At 35.0% G+C, this 22,570-nt stretch overlaps 8 protein-coding genes across 10 annotated transcripts in view; 2 read left to right on the forward strand and 6 right to left on the reverse strand.

The window, feature by feature from the left end:
- LOC118265812 (excitatory amino acid transporter 3) overlaps nt 1-578 on the reverse strand; it is a 28,819-nt gene extending 28,241 nt beyond the window's left edge. Inside the window, exon 1 of the mRNA XM_035579024.2 lies at nt 397-578. The gene's annotated coding sequence lies outside the window, so the exon portion shown is untranslated. The remainder of the gene's footprint in view (nt 1-396) is intronic.
- Nucleotides 579-4,185: 3,607 nt separating this feature from the next.
- On the forward strand, nt 4,186-5,330 carry LOC118265955 (STAGA complex 65 subunit gamma-like). Its single transcript, XM_035579262.2, has one exon. The coding sequence runs from the start codon at nt 4,291-4,293 to the stop codon at nt 5,266-5,268; it is 978 nt and encodes a 325-aa protein (XP_035435155.1). The 5' UTR covers nt 4,186-4,290; the 3' UTR covers nt 5,269-5,330.
- A 930-nt stretch (nt 5,331-6,260) lies between these two features.
- LOC118266487 (cyclin-dependent kinases regulatory subunit) lies at nt 6,261-8,551 on the reverse strand. The gene is made up of 3 exons (XM_035579961.2): nt 8,275-8,551; nt 7,623-7,750; nt 6,261-7,090 (listed from the first exon to the last, which is right to left on the reverse strand). The coding sequence occupies exons 1-3, from the start codon at nt 8,331-8,333 to the stop codon at nt 7,047-7,049; spliced, it is 231 nt and encodes a 76-aa protein (XP_035435854.1). The 5' UTR covers nt 8,334-8,551; the 3' UTR covers nt 6,261-7,046.
- Nucleotides 8,552-9,420: 869 nt separating this feature from the next.
- Nucleotides 9,421-13,252, reverse strand: LOC118266001 (zinc finger protein 32-like). 3 transcript variants are annotated; one of them, XM_050695190.1, is made up of 5 exons: nt 13,052-13,252; nt 12,397-12,812; nt 11,031-11,148; nt 10,565-10,722; nt 9,421-10,098 (listed from the first exon to the last, which is right to left on the reverse strand). In XM_050695190.1, exons 1-5 carry the CDS (start codon nt 13,163-13,165, stop codon nt 9,831-9,833), a joined length of 1,074 nt encoding a protein of 357 aa, XP_050551147.1. In that variant the 5' UTR covers nt 13,166-13,252; the 3' UTR covers nt 9,421-9,830. The 3 variants fall into 3 exon arrangements, with proteins under 3 accessions (XP_050551147.1, XP_050551146.1, XP_050551148.1); XM_050695189.1 differs by having other exon boundaries at nt 11,031-11,160; XM_050695191.1 differs by having other exon boundaries at nt 11,031-11,160; nt 13,103-13,180.
- A 235-nt stretch (nt 13,253-13,487) lies between these two features.
- On the forward strand, nt 13,488-14,632 carry LOC118265803 (glutathione S-transferase 1-like). Its single transcript, XM_035579001.2, has 3 exons — nt 13,488-13,924; nt 14,033-14,200; nt 14,393-14,632. The coding sequence occupies exons 1-3, from the start codon at nt 13,583-13,585 to the stop codon at nt 14,525-14,527; spliced, it is 645 nt and encodes a 214-aa protein (XP_035434894.2). The 5' UTR covers nt 13,488-13,582; the 3' UTR covers nt 14,528-14,632.
- Nucleotides 14,538-15,487, reverse strand: LOC118265804 (methyltransferase N6AMT1). Its single transcript, XM_035579002.2, has one exon. The coding sequence runs from the start codon at nt 15,485-15,487 to the stop codon at nt 14,867-14,869; it is 621 nt and encodes a 206-aa protein (XP_035434895.2). The 3' UTR covers nt 14,538-14,866.
- Nucleotides 14,538-17,029, reverse strand: LOC118265805 (SNAPIN protein homolog). Its single transcript, XM_035579003.2, has 3 exons — nt 16,842-17,029; nt 16,464-16,629; nt 14,538-15,626 (listed from the first exon to the last, which is right to left on the reverse strand). The coding sequence occupies exons 1-3, from the start codon at nt 16,988-16,990 to the stop codon at nt 15,492-15,494; spliced, it is 450 nt and encodes a 149-aa protein (XP_035434896.1). The 5' UTR covers nt 16,991-17,029; the 3' UTR covers nt 14,538-15,491.
- Nucleotides 16,923-22,479, reverse strand: LOC118265769 (leucine-rich repeat-containing protein 49). Its single transcript, XM_035578929.2, has 12 exons — nt 22,317-22,479; nt 22,027-22,199; nt 21,690-21,821; nt 21,242-21,451; nt 20,871-21,149; nt 20,576-20,729; nt 20,368-20,507; nt 19,323-20,281; nt 19,061-19,235; nt 18,634-18,832; nt 18,329-18,553; nt 16,923-18,221 (listed from the first exon to the last, which is right to left on the reverse strand). The coding sequence occupies exons 1-12, from the start codon at nt 22,341-22,343 to the stop codon at nt 18,018-18,020; spliced, it is 2,877 nt and encodes a 958-aa protein (XP_035434822.2). The 5' UTR covers nt 22,344-22,479; the 3' UTR covers nt 16,923-18,017.
- Nucleotides 22,480-22,570: the final 91 nt, after the last annotated feature.

Genomic DNA, 22,570 nt, shown 5'->3' on the forward strand with positions numbered 1-22,570 from the left:
CTTGAGCCAAAGAAAACAGGATAATTGATAGCACTTTTGGGGAAAAGCTAACATAATACCATCAAATAAACATTGAATAATAAACAAACCAGCTTTTTGCAATAATACGTAATTTTGAAACGATTTGTTAGTATGATAATCTGTAGATTTTCCGAAGTACATTTTTCTTTGCTTTCCCCTTTTTCTCAATCATGTTTAACTACGTTTATTTTAACAATAATCTAAACATTTAATACTGTTATTTATTAAAATAAATTTAACATAAAATCTAACAGAAAATTTAATTGATAAAACGCAGTTTCCATTTTCATAAATGCGTATTTTGATTTTTCCGATTATTGTTCTGAAAACTCTATTATTGAAAGAAATGTTTATTTTTTAATTGAAATAACTTACCGTTCACAATAAAAACAGCTGAATACAGTTGAATTATCACAAATCACTAGTTAGTTTTGATTGTACACCGCATCACTGTCGTTTTCGAGCGGTCGGCGGTAGGAGCGGGACATGCGTCGCGGTCGGCGGTCGGGACCTCACTGGCTCGACAAACAGTCTGGATATCCTCGAGTCCACCGGTGGGAGTGGGAGTGGGGGGGCGTGACGATTGATCTGTACTTCCATGTCCTGAAAGCCGCCCTATCCCAGTATCGGAACAATCGCTCGTCCTACGACCCGTGTATCATCTGCGGATTGCTATTCAAATGTTCGATGTATTATTTTCGTAATGCTTCGATGTGTTTACGAGTATTATTATACTTCATGTGCTGGATTTTATTATGTATAAAAGATTGATTATACAAAATAAGTTAAATTTTTGCCATTTTCAAAGATGAAAAAAATACTAATACTTACTAAATGCTTTATTGACTGGTTTACCTATATTATTACCACTTCTGTAAGCCAGGATCCATACTAGATACAACCATGAAAACACCGGAACATTGAAGCCCGGCGCGTCTCAGGGATATGAATGACTATCTTGGATCCCGCAACGAAATAAATAAGAAGATATTATTAGAGGGGAAGAGAAATAAAAAGATAACGATAGTTTCCAATCTATAATATAAAAATAAGTCGGTTTTCCTTCCTGACGCTATAACTCCAGAACGCACGAACTGATTTCCATATTCGTTGGAAAGGTCTCGGGCTCCGTGATGTTTATAGCAAAGAAAATTCAGGAAAAATTCGAGAGAAACCCTAAAAAAATTAGAGAAAGGCTTAAAATTCACCCAAAAGTATGTTCTGTAGCTGTTAGACGAATCTCTGAAAACTTGAAAGTGCGGATGCGAGAAAGAGATCCCTGACTTGGTGATCGACGCACGTTTTTCGGTTATTTTTCTTTCCTCGCTTACTTATTTTTTCTCGTTGTTTATTTTAGCTTAGATTTATTACCATGAACATCTAAATTATGGTTTGTCCAACCAAACTTCCATTTCTAATTTTTTCAAGAGAAACAAATACTAAACTTCCAAGACGATTCTTTGAAACATACCTATAGCGCTAAAGTTCCAAAGCTAAGCTAACAAAAATATTTAAAATATTCTCAAATTTCAAGACCAAAATAAGTTACTGAAATAAAACTTACTTAGCTTACCACTTTACCAGTTGAAGTCGTTACGCCTACGACAGCGCTACGAATTCTCAGTGACGTAGGTAGGCGCTGGCGTAGGCGTAGGCGGATGCTACGAAAGTACTACGCAATCTAAGGTTCGTAGCCATCTCCGTATGCTAGAGAAATACTTATAGAGGTGTTGTAGCCAGATTTTTCTTAATTTTATCAGTTTTACTTAATACTAAATACTAGTATAACGACTAAAAAAAAAATATTGTTGGAAATTAATATAAACAAATATCAATCATGATTAAAACATTGAATTTTTTGTGCTTATATTTCGATCTTTTATTATCAAAATCATAATTGTCGTGGTGGCGTGGTGGTTTAAGACGCCCGCTTCTTATGCATGAGAGTGCGGAAACCTACAAACCGCAAGTACCAGTGTCACTTTTTCCGAGTTATATGAACTTTTTTTATTTTTAGCTTAGCCAAAACAAACAGACCGACAGACAAAATTTGTAAAAAATATTATTTCGGTGTATGTATCGTATGTATATTCATATGCATGTAATAAAAGGCGATTATTGCACTATTACAAACATACACTCCAATTTTATTTACTATTCTAGATACAAACTACCTCTGCTTATCCCTTTGCTAACATCAAGCGCAATACTCCAGTATTATATAACAGCCTCGCTCCAAATGCCAGTGTATATAACACAGTCGCGTCTCTATTAAAAATAATTAGCTCTAATTATGCGACCTTAACCGCAGTAATTAATACATCCGACTTATTTTAATTATATTCAATGTCGGATCTAATTCATCAAACTATTCGTTTGTTTCCTGAAACGGTGAATTTTTGGCGACCATTTAATTTACCTAGTTTTTGTCTCATATTTATTGTTACTACTGGGTCGGTATGCGCGAAGCTAACTTTTGTATGTTGAAACGAAAACATGTTAGGATCTGTTTGAACCTAGGTGTATCTGCTGAAAACTGGTATCTTATAATTGAATGTATGTACGTTATTGTAGACTTTACATAGAGAGATATGGAAGGGAATGAAGGCCTATGCCAAAGAGTGAGACGATCATGGCTGAAAATAAAATAAAAACATAACCTCAACGTCACGCTTTTCATTCTCGAAAGGGTTGGCAGAGATGCATATTATTACGACAAGTAATGCCGCTATAAGTACAATGTATACCCAGTTTTCACCATTTGTGTTATAAGTCCCATGTAATAGGGGGTGAGCCTTTTGTATATTTTATAAAAACATAAACATCAAATTAAATAAATAGATAGATATAAAGTTATGCTAAAAACATGATGCGATCGAAATGCTTAGCAAAATAAAATGTTTACCTATAGATGTTGTAATAATTTCCAATAAGTCTTATAACATAATATTCTATTATTCTGTTACTAGGTACGTAATCCGATGTACAAAATCAACAGTACCCAAGACATCTACCTACACCTTTCTATTCTATCTACGTTCGACAACTTTTTAAGTCTAGCCTAAATTTTCCAAAATTCCTACACCTTTCGCCAAGTTGGACAAAAAATCAACTTGAAATTAACAGGGACTGGGCGGAGTTGGGAATCGTGTTCAGCTTAATTAAGGGCGAGCTTGTAGGATCGGGAGTGAGATCATAAATCAACCAACAAAACTTTTTTGAAGAACCAAATATTTTTTAATATTTTAAAGAATATTTGGTTCGACAGCACATCCATCCCTATCATATACTTATAGATGATTGGCAGGCCACAACTGTGCGGTTCTCGCGCAACTTTCTACCTCGCACAGCAAAACTGTGTAATGAGCTGTCGTCGGCCGTATTTCCGAACCGATACGACCTTCAAACATTCAAGAAAAGAGCTTTAGGCCGCCAACGCACCTGTGACTTTTTTGGTGTTGTGGGTGTCCATGGGCGGCGCTGATCGCTTACCATCAGGTGACACGTCTGCTCGTTTGCCACCTATTCCATAAAAAAATAAAAAAAGAACAACTGGCACGATTTTTTCAAAGTAAAGCACAGCACCAGCAACCTAACCCAACATGATATTTTATTTAAAGGAAATTAGGTACGTTAAAGTAGGTCCTAGTACATTTGAACAAGCGTTTTCGTGTTCTCTTAGGGCGTATCTGCTTAGGCCCACTTGCACAGTATTAAATTAAATAAAATAGCTTCAATGTTCCAAGTCCAAAAGTATGATGTTATTAGTTTAACAGTCTCGTAACAATCTAATATTGATGACTATAGAATTTGAGATTATTATATCATTTTGTAAACCCCTTTTAGTACCTAAATAATAAATTACGTTACAACACTAGAATATAGGTGTCCAAAACAATAGAATATAGTTCCAAAAAATAGTTCCGGGACGTAATAATAACCTACCGTCCAGGCTCCGTAAAAGTAATAGGTAACCTACTTATTTGCCCAAACATCCGATCCCATGCATTAGTCACACGTTATAGCGTTCAATCTACGAAATGAACTATTTTTCATTCTCATGTTTAACTAACTGTCTTCACGTCGTTACCAGATTTATTCAATATCTACAAGTCATCTCTATTCTTCTTCTCTTAGTCTATGGTCTTGTCCTTGAACAACTTCATTTTGACAACTTAATTGACAGTTCTTGTTATTGTTTTGGTTGACCTAATGTTTGTGTCTATAAGGTTATTTTAAATAAAAATTGTTGATAGAAACTGCACCACAATGAACGCAAGAAAGCTGTGGGGTGAAATGGAAGACGAGAGAACGGACGAGACGTTACTTCAGAATGTCAACTTTAATCCAATCATAGAATTGGGTATGCAAAACATTCCCGAAATATCTATCACTGTAAAATCTTCGCCTATCGAACTTCCAAAACCAAATCTTATAACTCACACCATACAGCTACATGCTCACGCAAGGCAGCTAACGAATATACTGGAACAAGCTGAGAATGCCCTATTTGAGGGTGCACGGATTGGTCCAATCACGTTACCCATAGAGCCACCAGAACCTGAATTAAAACTAGAACATGACACGAACCCACCGATTAATTTCCTGGAAAAAGAATATTGTGATTTTTCCCTAGGCAAAGGACCCATGATTCTGCCTTTCACTCCTGAGAGCCACAAGCGAGCACTGCGACAGTGCGCGGCCATAGCTCTTGGTCATGTCGGTGTGGCGACCACTACTAACGTTGTGCTCACTGCCGTAGCAGACGCTCTAGATATTCATATGACTAATATGTGCAAACTACTAAGGACTGTAGTGGATAAAGAGGCAAGCGGCCTAAAATCAGGATTCCCAGACGCAATTTCGAAGGTATTTTCAGACCTCAATGTTGGTAACCTTCATGAATTTTATCAGAACAGAGTTGTGAGGTATCACGCAATGACTAAAAAGAAATGTGAAGATTTGAGACTTCAGTGTGAAGCTCTGGCTATAAGGGACATAGCACCACAGTTGAAGTTAGAAGAAGTGCCAGAGTTACATTTTCCTGCTGCACTGGACGGAGCATTCACTCCATCCTTAGAGCCAGGGTTTCAAATGCTGCACAGCCTAGAACAAGAAGGCTTGGAGCTGCTAGAGGCAGTCACATCAGATGACATCACCAAAATGGATGCCATGGAGTTCTCACAACCAGAGACTACAGCAAAACTTCCCACATTATCACCCAGTGCAAAGAAAAAAAGAAAATAACTTTTATATTGGGTAACTAGGATAAGTGATATTATGTAAAAATAAATACCTTTACTACATCACATGCTAGTTTTTACTTTGAAACTAACTTTCTGTCTATTATAGCTTTTAGGAATATTGAGATAAGCGAGTCAAGTTACTAAGTATGCAAGCTAATATAACAAGATTTTTTTATTATTATTTTATAGTTAGACATCACAACACAGGTTTTTCACATTAGCCATATAAGACTATTACCCAGTCACTAACATCAGTTTGTACCTACATAGGTACTCTACCTCAATACAGTTTGTAGAAGATGCTTCGCTTTTGCCCCTGATGGTACCCAGGGAATCATCACTTCCTTGTAATTTTTCTAAATAGAACTTTAATAAAACTGAGTGGTTGTTGTAGCATGAATAAAGTTGAAAATAAAACATCATTTAAAACATAGCACCAAATAATTTATTCCAATTACTGTGTTAGATAACAAATGTGCTGCCAAAACACGGATAATTACACCACTGTATTTACAACATGCAATATGATTGTCTCTGATTATACACAACAATTACTTGGTAGTCAAACATCAAACAGGTCATTTCCAACCAGATTTCATTGCTATATTTTACATCAAGTCAAAACATTTATCACAATATTCTCATTAATTCTAATTACTAAGGCACTATGTGAAGATTACTAAAAATATACTATGCATTCCAAAACATGTTAGGTTTACTGATTAAATGTTGCAAGACAAACTAATTCCGTTATTTACAATCTATAAGAAATATTAAGGAAAATGATTAAAACAAAATAAGTATGTATGCCTATTAGCAAATAATATTAAAACAGATGCAGCACACAACTAAAACTACCAAAATGTCATGGCGCAAACACTTGTTTTACTTAAAAAAATAATGACTATTAAAAGAAATAAAAGCAAGCACAGATCTAGAAGAAAAAAAAAAATTATTGTACTAATTTCAAAGTAAATTGTATGTTCTTTTGTGATCTAGATCCATGCTTCTTTTGGCAAAACTTAATAATTATGGAATGAAGATCAGAGAAGCCCATATATTGATAGTAGGTACTATACTGTGCTAGTTGAGAGTCCCAGACATGTAACATTATAATGTCAAAAATAATACAGTCAACTCTCGGTAATTCTTAGTAATTTGTAGTTATTATTACAAGGCCCCTAGAAAATTTATTTATATTTCAAACTCAATTTTGTGCACTTTTTTGCACTCGGTAATTCAAACAAAAAGTCATAGCTGACCAAATGACTTATTGGAACTCATCAGCGTCAAACTCTCGATAATTGAAAGTTGCAGAGAGAATGGGACAGAAATATCTCCGAGTTTGCAGGGGTAAGTACCAGAAATTGGACAACCCAAACATCGATTTTCGAACTAACAAGAGTCAACTTACTGCATTATTGAAATATGAAATCATAAAAGTGAACAAATTTTGACCAACTCTTATGAATCAAATTTTGAATATGCTGGTAATGTGATCATCAATAATTAAAATATTAAACACAAATCAATTAGACATAATATTATGAAACATTTCTATTGAATCCTTAAAAATTTACAAATATGAATCAGCCAGGTATCAAACATTTATCATTACATAGTTAATAGTTACTGTTTGTCTTTTATTCAACAATATTTGTCTGAAAATTAAGAGATTCATAATTGGTTGGATGGGCGTTATCAATTAAAGCTAGTATTAATCCTAATATCAGTAAAAACTATACATTTACACCTTGCGCCACCTGCTTTCTATTCACTTCATTTCTTTTCTTTCTTTCGCCTAAATAACAGGATGTGAGGTTCTGCAAAATAAAATGTTGTTGTCAATAACAAAGCAGCATCGTAAATAGAATACAATTAGAAAAATGTTGAAAATAATAAACAATACATTATCTTTGATAATTGTTTACCATCAAAATTATGTTACATAAATAGCAAACATCAATTTCATGAGATCCCATATATCTATATGGGATAAGTATTTGAATAATTAAAATGAAATAATTAAAAATAAATGTATAATAAAAATATTACAAATCACACCCTTAGAATGAAAGTGACGTAACCGAAAATTTCTAGGTATAACATTAGATTTTATCATAAACTGGTGTTATAAAACATACTTACAACCAGAACTAATCCATAAATCCAAAATCATTATGTCATGGAATACAGAAGAGATATACTAAAATGTATACAATACTATAATTTTCTGAACATTCCGGCTCATTTCCACTACTTACAGTTTTTGGATTCGGTCACTTTCAATAATGTGCAAAATGGTCTATCATCTATAAGTATAACTAAAAAGTTTATTTTATAAATTCTACTTACCAGGTTGATGTGTCATGTAGTGCACCCACCCTTGGCTCTGCTGCACACCAATACCGCGCCACTCCTGCTCCGACATCAAATGGTTCTTGGGAACCAGCTTCACCATCTCCTTTGGAAGAACTACATGCCTGAAAAGATAATAATATCATTAATAAGGAGTTTGTTTATTCATACAAGATATAAATATAATATCAACAAAAAAGTACTTTACAAATTAAATTTTCTTTCATCACATCTGCGCAATGAGTTAATTTGGATAAATAAATAGGAATAAGTAATGTATCAATATTTAATTTACAGATCTTTATAACTGGCTTAAAATTTCTAGTAAAGTTAAGAATACTCAATAACCAAAGTTTGAAGAAATACATTTTGAAAAGAGAACTTACTAGAATGCCATTGAACCAAGGCTGACCAGCATGAACATTAAATACTTTGTGACTGATCAAATCAAACCTTTACAAACAAGAGATTAGAATTGAAATAGAGAGGATAATAGGAAGATTTTAAACATTGCTATTAGAAACCCAGATCAGAAAGCAATTGAACCCCATTGGAGCCCCCACAAAACATCAATAATGAATAGGTTATATTAAATACTGTATTTACTTCGGTCGTAGTTTTAATACTATGAATTAAGTGAATTCATTACCTGTATTCGTGTTCTTCATCGTAATATTTCTCAGAGTAATAAATTTCTCTTCCAGACATGATGACAGTCACAGAATTTCAAACAACCGGTATGCAAACAATTAGCTGTTTTAAAAGAAACCAAATACTTTTCAAGATATCTCTAAACTTGGAGATACAATAACGCTGTTTACACAACAATTACTTTGCTCAGTTTTCTAGAAACTCACAAAGAAACTTGAATTCGTAACAAACACGACTGAAGAAGCGTTAACGATTTCAAAATTCGAATATTGAATGTTAAAGTGTTGCCATTGCCAGAATTTAAAAATAAAAGTTTAAAAACCGGTAAGTTCCAACAAACTACAGATGATATTCTCGACATGTAAATATAAATCGAATATTATACTTACCGGTTTTTAAACAAATTTCAAAGTCCTTGGTGAATTCGACCAAATATTAATTATTTAAGTATCGCAAAATTGCGGGTCTGCGGACGGCGAGCAAGGGTAGCTCACCGCCCGAACAGAACCAGACCCGTGCGTGCGGTGCGTCGCGTTCCACGCGCGCCTCAAAGAGCCATCAGGCCACCACAGATGGGGCCCAGTAGGGCTGATGCCTGATCCGGAGTTGCGGACTACCTAGCTTATTTTTTAAAATTTGATTCCTTAGTTTTTGTATACATAACAAAAACAATGTTTTCTTCTTACAATATTGTTAAGTACAGACATACTTTTAGTGGGACCTTAATTTTTTTATTACTTGAAAAATTTAAGACGAGTTTGTGTTTCAACCACGTCCAAATGGGTCAAGGGTTCGGAATGCAATTTGGAACAGGGATAGATTATGATCAGGAATAACACGTTTACTTGGCTACTTCTTATCCCACGAGGACGTGGGTGAAGCCGCTGGGTGAGTCAGGTTTTCCTTCCTGACGCTATAATTCCAGAACGCGCGAACCGATTTCCGCGATTTTGCATTCGTTGGAAAGGTCTCGGGGTCCGTGAGGTTTGTAGTAAAGAAAATTCAACATTTTACATTGGTGGCGAAACGGAGTTCGCCAGGTTTGCTAGTTAGGTATAAATCTAGTTAGGATTTTGAATAATTCCAGTTAGATTTAGAAAAAAAAGGTTTGGCAAACCTATATCATAAAAATTAAAACATCAGGTGTATCAAAATACATTTATTATTTAATGTTTCACATCACAACAGTATTTTCAATACTTTTTAATAATTTTTATTATTTAAAAAAATGTTTTTATCAAAATTATTGAAAATCTCTTTTAGCAACCATCATATTGTGTTATTATATCACTTATAGACTAAGGAAATTAATAATATTTATTATTCTATGAAACAGTGTTAAATACAAAATTTTCCTAAAACCTGTGTGCCCGTACTTCAGTCCTAAATTGTTAACACTAAGTATTATGTGATAAGCAGAGTTATCACACTCAAATACACAATCACAATAAATAATAATTAAACACTTGAAACAAAACAAATAGCTGTTATAATCTAGTAAGTCTTATACAAACAAAGTAGCAAAATTAAAAAATAAATAAAGGAATTTGAACTTTAATTTGCATGAGTTTTAACATGCTTTTCCAGTTCACTTTTTTTTAAGAAATCTGCTGGGCAATGAGCACAGGTATAGACACTTTTGTTATGTGTAAGTTGCATGTGCCTTTTTACGTCGGCATTGCGCCTGAGTCGTATTCCACAGATACAACACACGTGAGGGCGGGCGCCTGTGTGCGTCAGTAAATGTCGCTTTAAATCACTGCGCGTAATAAATGCACGACCACATGTATCACACTCGAAATTTTTTTCGCCTGTATGTCGCCTGAAATAAATAAAGAAAAAATTACAAATTTTATACAACCTAATTATGCTTTTTTTTTTAAAGAAAAGAAATTTACTATATTTATGCTTAAAATTGTATGCTCATATAATTTTAATCTTGCCTTAACATTTAACTTGAGCTACAAAATTATTGTAAAATATTATAATATCAAAGAAGTCTAGGCTTTTATTGCCGATCGCGCAATGATCTCCGGCCACCGTAAGTGCGGGTCTGCGGACAGCGAGCAAGGGTAGTTCGCTGCCCGACCCAGACCAGACCCGTGCGTGCAGTAAAAAAAAATATATTCCCAGCTTTCACAGTAAATAACTAGAGAAATAACTAACTAAATAACTAAATCACAGTAAATAACTAGGAGAGAAAAAATTAATTAATAATATTTTTTAAATCCATTTTCTTAGGGGCTTTTATTCTTAGAACATGCCAGCCCTAAATTAATTATATTTACCGTGTGTGGTACTGAAGGTGTCCAATGGTACGGAAGGAGCGGGGACATAGTTTGCACACATAGGGCAATATTCCTGAGTGCTTGCGCTTATGTGCGGCTAATCCAGCAGACTGAGCAAACGCGTCTCCACATATAGGACAAAGCAGTGGTTTCTCACCCTGGAAATTACAATAATTATGTATTACTTATTTATTTAGTACATAATAATCCACCTTTAACTAACACTGGCCTCTTTAATAGTAAACATCAATCCTTATTATTACATTTAATTATTTAAGAAAATAAAAGTAATTTTGTAATCTTAAAAACTACTAACACCAAGTTAGGTGTTTTTTGACAAATTTCTAAAGATTACCGACTTTGAAACTAGTCGACTCATTTGTGTTGATTAGACAATAAAGATTTATTATTAAGTTATGATTAAATAAAGGTGACAGATAAACAACATAATACAGTAATTGCTCACCGTATGCACTCGCAAATGCACTTTCAAGTTCTGTGCTAGAGAGAAGTTTTTGTTACAATGGGGGCAGGTGTACGGGCGCTCTCCTGTGTGAGTCTGCATATGGGTCTTGAGGCGAAACCTGAAAAGACGCCTGTAAAAATGTTAGTTGCGAAAATTCAGGAGCAGCAAAAATTCTAGTCACCTAATAATAAACTACACTAAGTTTTCTTTAAAAACTTTGTTTATAAATCTACGGCGAAAAGTTGTGGTAACGGTACATTAACAACAAAAAGTTTTGTAATAAAAAAAGTGACGAATACGTGATCAAAACAGGCCGTTAACGTTTATAACATGTAGCTAAAGGTACCTGCTCCATCCTAGTTCCAATTTGGGACGTGTAAAAATACCGTATTCGAGGAAATTTTGAACAAGAGTAGCCAACGTTTCTTCAGAAACTCGTACTCCGAATTCCGCGCAATAACGTTTAACTGTGTTTTGGGCATTATCGCCACAACGTAGAAATGTTTTCATCATTTCCGTAAAGGCTACATCATATGGCTGATCCATTTTATATTTAATAAGAATCTGTTCAATATTTAATTTAGAACTACAAGGAAATCAAGATTGCTACAAAAATACATCACACAAAAGTTTGACTTTGATAGTTTCAAAATTGACATTTACTTTTTATCTAAAATGTTGCCCTTTAAAAATAAGGTGTAGAACACCTGCAGTGTTGCTCAATATGAAAGTAACATTTTGGTACGTTTCTTTCATTCCATTATTATAAAAGAAACTAGTTTCTAAGATCGATTAGTTTCAAATAATTCGATATTTATTTGTTTGTTGATTCATTTCCAGGTTCCTCTTTAGTCGAATGATTGTAAGTGCGACTGCCGAGCAACGAGGTCGCGGGCGCAGGTTCAATTCCCGGGGTAAGCAAATAAGTAACAACATATTGAGTTTTTTTTCAGCATTGAATCTGTACCCAGTTTATATGCCCCTAATTAATATTATGTGAATACATAACTGGTAACAAGTATATTATAATGTAAATACATAATGAGAAGCAAGACTGGGGCTGTCTTGCTTCTCATGCACACAAGAGTTATTAACCAATTACTGAAGCTGTTTGGATCACTTATGTTATATAAATGTAAGCGACTAATTAAAGGATTTTTTTTGTCATCTTGCATAAATAGTTATCTTTTTGTTGAGAGACCTTTTCTTTTTGGGGTCTAGAGTGTAATATTATGTCATGTTAATGTCCTTAACAATAGTTAGGGACATTAGGACATATACAATAGTATATACTACTACTATCGTCTATGCCTTCCTATTCTTTGATAAATACACTTAAAAACATACAATATGGTTGATTACTTGCCTAGAAGATACAACTTTACCGCAAGTAAAACATTGTTGTTTACGAGACTTCTTGTTTTCTATTCTTGCAGTATCATGTTCTATTTTTGTTTTCACTACTATTTCATTTTCTAGGAACTCTTCATTTAAAGTTGTTTGGTCTATTAAACTGTGATCTATGCTTTCATCTATAAACAGTTTCTCTGCCTCGCTCTTAGGCGACAATGAACCATCATTTTCAGTTATAAAGTTGTCATTTCTTGAATTATTAATCCTTATATTTCCTATCAATAATTTAGCGTCTGTGGTCTTATTTTCTAGTAAAGACCTCAGTTTCATATCAGAGGATTCACATAGTTCTATAAATTCTATGCAATTGTCTAGTTTTTGAACACATTTTGAACATATTGTTTCTGGAAGGCCATCTCCTGATGCTATCTAAAATAAAATTGATTAATGAAGTAGTTAAATAAATAAGTACGTTACATCAGTGTCTAAATAGAAACTAATTTGTAAAATTATAAACAATTCTGCTAAAATATGACTTGTTCAAAGTACAATACAACATATTGAATTTAATGAATGAACAAAGCAGTTTTAACTTTACTGTTTCGCTTTTTAATTTACTGTTATTTTATCAATCATCCTATTGAGTAACAATGTTTGAGTAAACTTACATGCACTTTTGCTACAGACATTAATTTAGCAGATATAGTAAGGAAGTTTACTTTTTTGAATATGTTCACTAAGTATTCGTGATTTAAACAAACTCTACAAATATTTGTAGTCATTTTTATCTTATAAAAGCACGTAATTTAAATTGTTTTTAAAATGAATAAGTACTATTCAAAATATAAACAAAAAGTCCTTTGGCTATATGACACTGACAGTTTTTGCTTTTGATAGCTAGCCAGATGGAATATAGAGGAGAGCCAAGGAATTTAAATTTAAAATTGCGTCTGTTTAAAATTTATCTAATTGCATTTATATTGATAAATACAATTAGATAAAAATAAATATAAAATACATAATATGCATCTCTTTAAATTATATAACATCATAATACTAAAGAGTCAAAGCAATTATTTGTTTCGAAACGAAAATTCGAAAGTCAAGTCACTCAGTTAAGTACTTGAACATGTCAAGCAACTTTCGCTTTAATCTCTTTCCACTTTAACTTTATTGAAGAGCTTTTATTTTGACTAATAATGTCTGTGAAACTCTACCATTTTCCTATCAGCGGGCCTTCTCGTGGAGCTCTACTTGCAGCCAGAGCCGTAGAAGCCCCGGTGGAAGTTGAAATAATTAATTTATTCCAAAAGGAACAGTTCAAAGAAAGTTTTTTGAAAATAAATCCTCAGCACTGTATTCCTACGTTAGACGATGATGGGTTCGTTTTATGGGAGAGTCGTGCTATTGCAGGCTACTTGGTCGATAAGTATGGGAAGGATGACAGTCTGTATCCAAAAGATTTGAAAAAGCGCGCATTGGTCAATCAGAGGCTGTATTTCGATAGTTCTTCTTTGTATGTGAAGATCAGGGCAATTTGTGTACGTAAACATTAATTTCAATGACTAAACTCCACATTTACAATAAGAATTATTTAATTTATTATTTTAAATTTTATTAATGTTGTCATGGTCTGTTTATATTTGCAGTTCCCAATATTGTTTCTTGGGGAAACAGAAATAAAAAAGCCGTTGAAGGATGATCTGAATGTTACTCTGGGATTCTTGGATCGGTTCCTGAAAGACAGTAAATGGGTTGCTGGTGACCAACCTACTATTGCAGACACATCTATATATGCTTCCGTGAGCAGTATCCTGGTAAGATAGCATACTTGTTGTGAAACAACATTTAAAAAATACATATATTAGTTAGGATGTGGTCAGAAAAGAGAAAAGTATGAGTAGATCTATAACTACCTATGTGTACTATCATGTAATTTTTATTCTTTTATAATTTCTTTAATTGAATTTAATTATTTATGTACTGATTTTTATTGTTCTCTATTTCAGGCTGTTGGTTGGGACATATCTGAATTCCCATCCATTGTAAGATGGGTAGATCAATGTTCTTCATTGCCCGGAGCAGCTGAAAATGATGAGGGTGCTAAAGCATTTGGAGATGCTGTGAAAAAGAATCTGCATTAAAAAAAACATATTTTGCTAAAAAACATGTATATTGTTACATATATTTTATAATATATTATTTTTATACTTATTTAATATACAACAAAATGACTGCAATATTTTAAATTGTAGTTTGTAGTTCTATAAGCTAGCTATAATTTATAACTAGACAGATGCCCAGTTCACAATATTTCAATATTAAAACTGTAGTAATGTGCTGCTTGTTGTTGCATGACCATAGTTACTACAGCTCTTGTGTGACAGCTGGAGTCTGACTGGCTTTAAAGAGACAATGTCATGTGAACCGGGCAAGAAACTTATATTCAAAGAACCTGGCTACAAATATTGCATATTACAACATTATCGAAAAAACTTAAAAACTAATTGTTGTTCATTTCGAACCTTCCTCTTCAATACAACATCAGATTTATATCCATAATCAAACATTATTTGAACAACTTCATCGGGAATGTTTTCTTCAATAAGCAGAAGGTAGAAGACTCCATCATTGGCTAGTTTCTTTGGTATCATGTTGAGTAGTCTGTCGGTAATCTCTCGCCCTTTTGTACCACCTGCCCAACTAGCCGTAATGTCACATCCTCCACACTCCTCACTCTCAGTAACCACATACGGTGGATTAAAAATGATAACATCAAACACATTATCAGTAAAGGAACTCATCAAGTCCATGTTACATGTATCTAAATTAACTTTGTTGTAAGCCGCAGTTTGCTTGGACATCACACAAGCCTTAAAATTAATATCAGTGCTCAAACAAAATGTTTGTGGGAAGGCCATACCAAAAGCTGTTATTACTACGCCACTCCCAGACCCAACTTCTAAACAAAATGTGGGGTTTTTCTTCTTTAAATATTCTAGGTCCTTCTCTAAGGCATCTATGAGTAGGAAGCTGTCTTCGGCAGGCTCGTACACATGATCGAAGTCAGCCTTGTCAATGTGGTTCTGATAGGGAGTCTCCATGGTGTCAGTTTATGCTTCCTCGGTCTGTGACCACTCCGCTGGTGCTCTGTTCTGGCTCCGGAGGTGGCTGCTCTGGTAGTACTGTAGTGCGTACACTCTTCTCCTTGCTCACCATTCGTCTTATTTCATTGAGTCTGTCCTGGAAAGAAATAAGAAACGATTTAGTAATCATCACTGGTTTGTCTAAATTTTTACTAAAACACAATATTACTCCCTCTTCCTCCTATGATCCTAACATACATTACATACCTAACATCATTTGAATCATTTAAGTTTTAATTACTTCATAAGTCATCATATGTAAAGGTCCCACTAATTAAATATACCAACAATTTAATATGCATACCTTATTTTCACAGACTATCTATTCAAACCCTTTTTTTTTTATTTTTATTTTTTTTCAGTGTGGAAAATCATCCAATGACTTCTCCCGCCTTGGGCGAGGCGAGAGGGAGTGTCAGACTCTTACTGACTAAAAACCACCCCGTTCCTACTCCTGCCCGTCGAGCCGGAGCCCCGGTAAATCCGCTAGGTAGTCCGCAGCTCCGGATTAGGCATCAGCCCTACTGGGCCCCATCTGTGGTGGTCTGATGGCTCTTTGAGGCGCGCGCAGAACGCGACGCGCCGCACGCACGGGTCTGGTTCTGGTCGGGCGGCGAGCTACCCTTGCTCGCCGTCCGCAGACCCGCACTTACGGTGGCCGGAGATCGTCGCGCGATCCCCGACGCCCGGAGTGTCTCTCGCGACGGCTGGGGCGTGAAGAGGTTCGTTCTCTCACGCGCCCCGCCTCCTCCTTAGATCTATTTAAACCCTAAGGTTAACTGGTAGAGAATACTGTATGGCATTAACTTTTCTTTATATACTACTATTGTATTGTATATATTGAATAAATACAAAGGTCCCACTAAATACAAAACAGTGTCTTATAGTAAAACTAACTACTGAACTAAAGCTAAGTTCTGAATATAAAACGAACCTGTGAAGCCTGCAACACATTCAGCACCACAGTGACCTTGTGTTTGCAAGATATCAGCTTCTTCACATACGGGTCTAAGTCGGGATGGTTGTTCAAAGCCTCGCGCACGTTCTGCAACTCCTCGTTCAAAGAGTCTATCTGCTGCTTCAACTCCAATTGAGATATCCTGGAAATCATTTCAATGTTGTTTATTTCCATTAGAAGTATTTTAATTAATAAATAAAAATTATATTGAGAATGATCAATTTTGTAATAGATAATCGTGTTGTTTATTTTGCGATTGAAATCAATATTTTGATTCCGATCAGACTGAAGGTGTCATACAAATTGAAATATTACATATTAAGGGCAAAGCAATATTATTCAATAAAATGTTACCTCGTAGCCCTAACTCTGTCGTCGAGTTGGTCTACAGTAGGCTTCAAAAGACCAAGCAAGCCTTCTGCCAAAGTATCCCTTGTAGGGTTGTCGCACAAATTACCAGTATTCTCATCAGCAGACGTGGTAGTGCTCTCAGTGTCGTCCATTTCGTGAGATCACTGATTCATTATACAGCAAACACGCGTATAAAAATATGAATTTACCTATTATTTTAGATCACGATCCACGATACTACTGAAATCAATTTGACGTATTTGGTTGACAAATAAAGTAAATGTCAAAGATTTAAATTCATTAGATTGGCAGCATTGATTCATGTTGCGTTCAAAATAATTAAATAAGGTTTTTCGATCTTGCCCTGACGGGATCCAGTTATAATTATGTTCATATCACTCAGTAATTACCAAATAAAACTGCTGAATTGACGCTGTAAACAATGCATCTACTTGCTGTTTGAGCGGTCTAAATAATATTGCTGAGCCAAGTTAGTTTTTTGTACTGATATCGGTTCCGCCTGACTTGGCGCCAAAGACATTAACTTAATATTTTATTACTTTTGTTTAATCTTCTTCATCTTAAAATCTATCGGCACTAACATCATGGCTACAGCGAGAATTTATTTATAACGCTATTATAATGAATCAAGGCTTAGTTACAAATAGTTTTTATTATAACAAGGAGGCACATGCAAGGCAGTTCATCACCTAAGTAGTACTATTGGTATTATTGATTAGGTAACTTAAAATATTTTACTAATAAACTAATGACTACTTAGTTCAATGTTTTAACACCTGAGTTACTACAATATGCTACACATGCTATTAATTGATCAGTTCCTACCTATATTGAGCAAGTTACATAATGTTCAGTCGACAAAATTACTGGTATTTTTTACTACAAAATGTTAAAGGTAAAGAAAACTTATAAAAATAACATGTCTGTGGGTGCTTAGCCCACAAGAAAATTATTATTATGGCATTAATATACGTTACACAATCAGTTAAAATAAATAAATTGATCAATTAACTATCTATCTATCTAGTGACAATTATACTAATGCAATTAACTATTTTTATTAATGTCAGAAATATAAAATTATAAATCTAGATATTTGGCGGCGCGACGTTTGACACTAATTCAATTCTAAATTAAGCTAGTACACTATATTCAAGTTCACATGGTTTCCATCAACATTTTCATTTGTTCTTTTACGTGTGTTTCCATGTGTGCAAAGTCTCTCAGAATGTCTTCAATCATTTCAACTAATATCGTCGGCCATTGGACTTCAAGAGCTCTCAGCCTTTGTGCAGCACCACAAGCTAAATCGATGGCATGAGATAGTTGTCCACGTCCCCGGACACGCCAGCTCATATCCTCCTGTGATATTATAAACCATACAAACATACATACAAACACGTTGACAGAATACACAAATGCAAATTTACGATAGACTTTTTAAAATATTTGGTTTAAAATTTATGTACCTGTGAAACATTTCCTTTTTTGTACTGCAAGGCTTCTTTTGCAATTACGTCTCTTAGTGCAGGATCAGCAGCTCTTAACCAAGCTTTAGCACTTACGGCACTGTTACCACTTCGTCCTAGTCTTGATAACAACGGTTGCAACGGAGCATCTGGTATAGCTCTGAGAACTATGTCACTGAGACCTGCGTATGTCCTATTCGCTGTCTTTATTTCTTCGTCAGTTACCTGGGAAAATGAAATAAACTTTCTCAAAATTTCGTTTCATGTTGTATTTCTGCATGTTTATGAAAATAAAAAATACTCACCGGTTCATCATTAATCTCTTTTAGTCCCCAATGAGCAAGTCTATAAATAGCATATTCTCTCCATATTTTGGCATAAATCGGGTTTCCTTCTGGTAATACTGTAAGCCCAGTAACACCTCGAAGTTCCGCCAGAGCGTGTAATTGTCCAAGCCATTGGAGCCCTGTCGCACGCACTGAGATGTGGCTAACATTTGGGAACCTTATAAAATATAAAAAATTAAATTACATAGATGATAACATTACCCACATAACAATTAGTTATTATCTGTTTTTGTTAGGAACAGAATGGTAAGAGAAGTCTTTCTCTCTTACTGATGATTACTTTATTCACATAACAGTTATGCCTGTGTCCAGGGGCAGAGACAATGGTACAGCAATTGCTAAGAATCTTAAATATATAAACTATAGTTACGATGATGATACTAACTTCGACTTTAACTCTGGCAGCGATTGAGCCACTGCATTATAATGTACGTAATGGTAGGCCGCTCGAGTGACGGTCCGTGCACGTTCCCAATCCCAATCACGAGCCAAACGCCGCACAGCTCCAGCACCCCATGCACTCACCACTCCGTCACAAACTTCTACCAAGTAATCAACTCCTGCAAAATAAAGACGAATGCTAGGTTATTAGTCAAATGATGAAATGATTGTGAGAAGCAATTACAAACTATTTTCAAATAAATTACCTTGTTCTCTATCTTTGGAAGCCGGCAACGATTTCGGCACAGGTTCTGATGATTTGAAGTTAGCTAAATTCAAGTTTTTCACTGATTTTGCTCTTGCCGTAGATGCTCTGTTTGCTGACGATGCTCTTTCATTTCTACGTGATATTGTTGCACTCCTTATGTTTCTGCTTGTTCTACTGTTGAGAGATCCTTCCCTTCGCAATACTTTGCTGTTATGATCACTCCCTGAAGTCGATGAATTGGCAACGGAACCGACATTCGTGCTACTTGATATGTTGCTCGCATTTTCACTGATATCTGAATTTTTAGATTTAGACCTACGACTCTCGGGGTCACAGACAGATTTTGAACGCATGGTACTGAAGTTTTCTCGTCGTCTCAACGCCGTTGCCATTCGACGAATAGGTCTCTTCTTCGTCTCCTCTTCACTGTCACTGCTCGATGTTGGAAGTGAACTGAATGAAGAATCAACGACTGGATCAACACTTGAAATACTTTCCCAACGTTTCAAAATCGGTTCCGAACTGTCTGCAAGTTTTACGTTTTCCAAAGAAGATATGATTGGTAAGAGTATAGGAGGTAATCTTAAATCACTACTAGTCGATGTAGAGTGAGAAGCATCTGTATCTTGAGAAGCACTTCTATCTGAGAAGTTAACTCTTCTTTCAGACGGTTTCCTAGCTGTTGAACTTCTTTGTAACTTTCTCATTGGTGATGCTTTAGGCGCAATGTCGGTACTTGCCTTAGCATTGGCATCACTACTAGTGTTTTTACAGTCGGAGTCTTCGGTTTCAGCTTGTTGTAGAGACACAACCACATCAGGAAGTGCAGCCGCTTCAGCTAATGTTTCAGGTCCACCAGGTGGAGTTATTACTGCTGTCGCGTCTATAGAGAATTCTTTATCAATGTCTACATTCTTGGTTGGACTTGTTGAAGGTATGAAGCATTTATTTTCGGATCTAGAGAAAATATTTCAATTTAGTCCTAAAATTAACATTTTAAATAATAGTATTTTATATGTTAGTATCAAAACTAAAGTGGTAACCTCAGCAGTTCCCAATTGGTACGTGCGTTATTAATGATTTGATCTCGCCTGGCTTCTTGTTGGGCGGCTCCACCTAGTGCGCAGTAAGCAGCGTGTGCTGCTTCTTTATTAGTTCGCCATGCCATAGCAGCTCTTCGTACCTAAATAAAGAAAGATTAAGTACTTTTTCTAGAAGTATTTCAATATTATAATCTGTTGTTTATATTACCTGTTCAGTTACGTGCATGTTGCTCAAAGTAAGTAAATTAGGAAGGTATGAGACAAGGAACGGCACACAATCTCCACCTAAAGCCACAGGATTCCCATCCAAAGACACATCGATTAGAGAAACTGCCTCAGAAAGCGACGACATGTCCTCTACACTGGAAGTTAAATATACAGTGGTAACATTTAAATATATGTAGTGCATTAATTTTAAATAAGTACCTGATTGGTAAATCAAATAGGTAGGTAGGTAGGTAGGTAGGTAGGAAGGTAGGTTGTAATTGGCAATTGTGTCTTACCTTTGTAAATCGTTGTTACCAAGATACAGCTTTTGTAGTTTTGGCGTATTTTGAAATCCAAGAAGCTTTCGTAAACGATTTCGTTTCAAATTCAGTTCTCTTAGTGATACAAGACCCTGGAGATCCGTTTGTCCGACACATTTGATCTGATTACCAGCTAAATTGAGCACTTTCAGTTCACTTAAGTTAGATAAACCGCAAACTTTTCCTATCCTATTTCCATGTAAATCTAAAACTTCTAATTTTATCAGATTGTTGAGGCCTTCAATCCTTTTTATCCTGTAAAATTTTATTTAATTTGACTTTTAGTAAATATTTTCTTTACTCATAGAATAGAATAATAGATTGCTCTATTAAAGTTACTCTCTTACCTATTTTTCCCCATCAAAAGTACTCGTAATCCAAATAACCTTTCTAAAGAAGATATTTTGTCAATTTGGTTGTCATATACATCGAGGAACACGAGTTTTCCTAAATCTAACGGAGACAACCCTGACAAACTGTTTATTAGATTGTGTTGTAATGACAGAAGTCGTAAGCCGGGCTCCCCGACTATGTGAGGTATCGATGAAAGGCCCCTCCTGAAAAAAGTGTTTAGTTAGTGCTTAGAATAGTTAGTACCGTATAATTTACAGGACAGCAGTACGTAGTAGTGGCAATAGTCTTGCCACATAACATTTCATTCGTGGATAGGTGGACCAGATGTTTATTGCCAAATAATAGGCCAATGAAATGTACTACAGTAGGTTACCCAGCCCATTTAAGAACGAAGTGCTGTTATTATTTTTCTGATGTTTATATGCACAATAATATAAATACCTGTCAAGACTGATCCTATCGGGTAACCGATCTTTTTCTTGTGGTGTTCTAAAAAGTTGAACTTTTCCTTCGCCCACAGCTTGCAGATTAATAGTTTCATCTTTGCTATCTTCTTTCTGCACGAAATCATTTCTGTAAGACGAGTTATTTTCATAAATACCCTAAATACCAAATCTGACGAATATTGGTGACTTTTAAAAAAAATCTTGAATGAAAATTCTAATTAGCTTATTTAGGAATAATTATTTGTCATAGCAACGTTCAGTTCTACTGAGTACTTAAGTATTTATTATTATATAGCAAAGTGTTTCTGTAACTTCAAGTTTGGTATAATTACCCTGACAGCGTTGTATTTGATCTCTGAGCGAATGCTGCTCGTGGATCTGGTAGTGCAGGTCTAATTTGAAGAAATAAGCGGCCGTCTCCACCGCCGCCAGGGTCGACACGAGGGCCACCAGCATCAAGGGATTGTGCTGATCTTCCTCTTGTTCGAAACGCGATCTTCCTTACCTTTATAAAATTATAATTATACAAGTTGGGCTCACATCGATCGATTTAAGGGAAAATAAGGAAATTATCATATTTATATAATATCATATCACACACAAACCACGTTTATTTACTTACATTACCACGGTTATATGTAATAGGCATTATTCTACAATATTAGATAACAATAAGATTACAAAAACACGTAAGAAACAGTTGGCCCCATTTGATACAATTTTATTTTATGAATATAATTCGTACAAAAGGCAGTTTTGGTCCATCACAATTTATTACTTTAAAATCAGTTGCTTAGTTACGGTTACAAACGGCCTTGATCTATTTCTTATCTAGTTAAGTGGAAAATTAGGATTACTAAGTGCTACATTTAGTTG

Source organism: Spodoptera frugiperda, chromosome 7 (assembly GCF_023101765.2).
Source record: "Spodoptera frugiperda isolate SF20-4 chromosome 7, AGI-APGP_CSIRO_Sfru_2.0, whole genome shotgun sequence".
NCBI classification, from domain to species: domain Eukaryota; kingdom Metazoa; phylum Arthropoda; class Insecta; order Lepidoptera; family Noctuidae; genus Spodoptera; species Spodoptera frugiperda.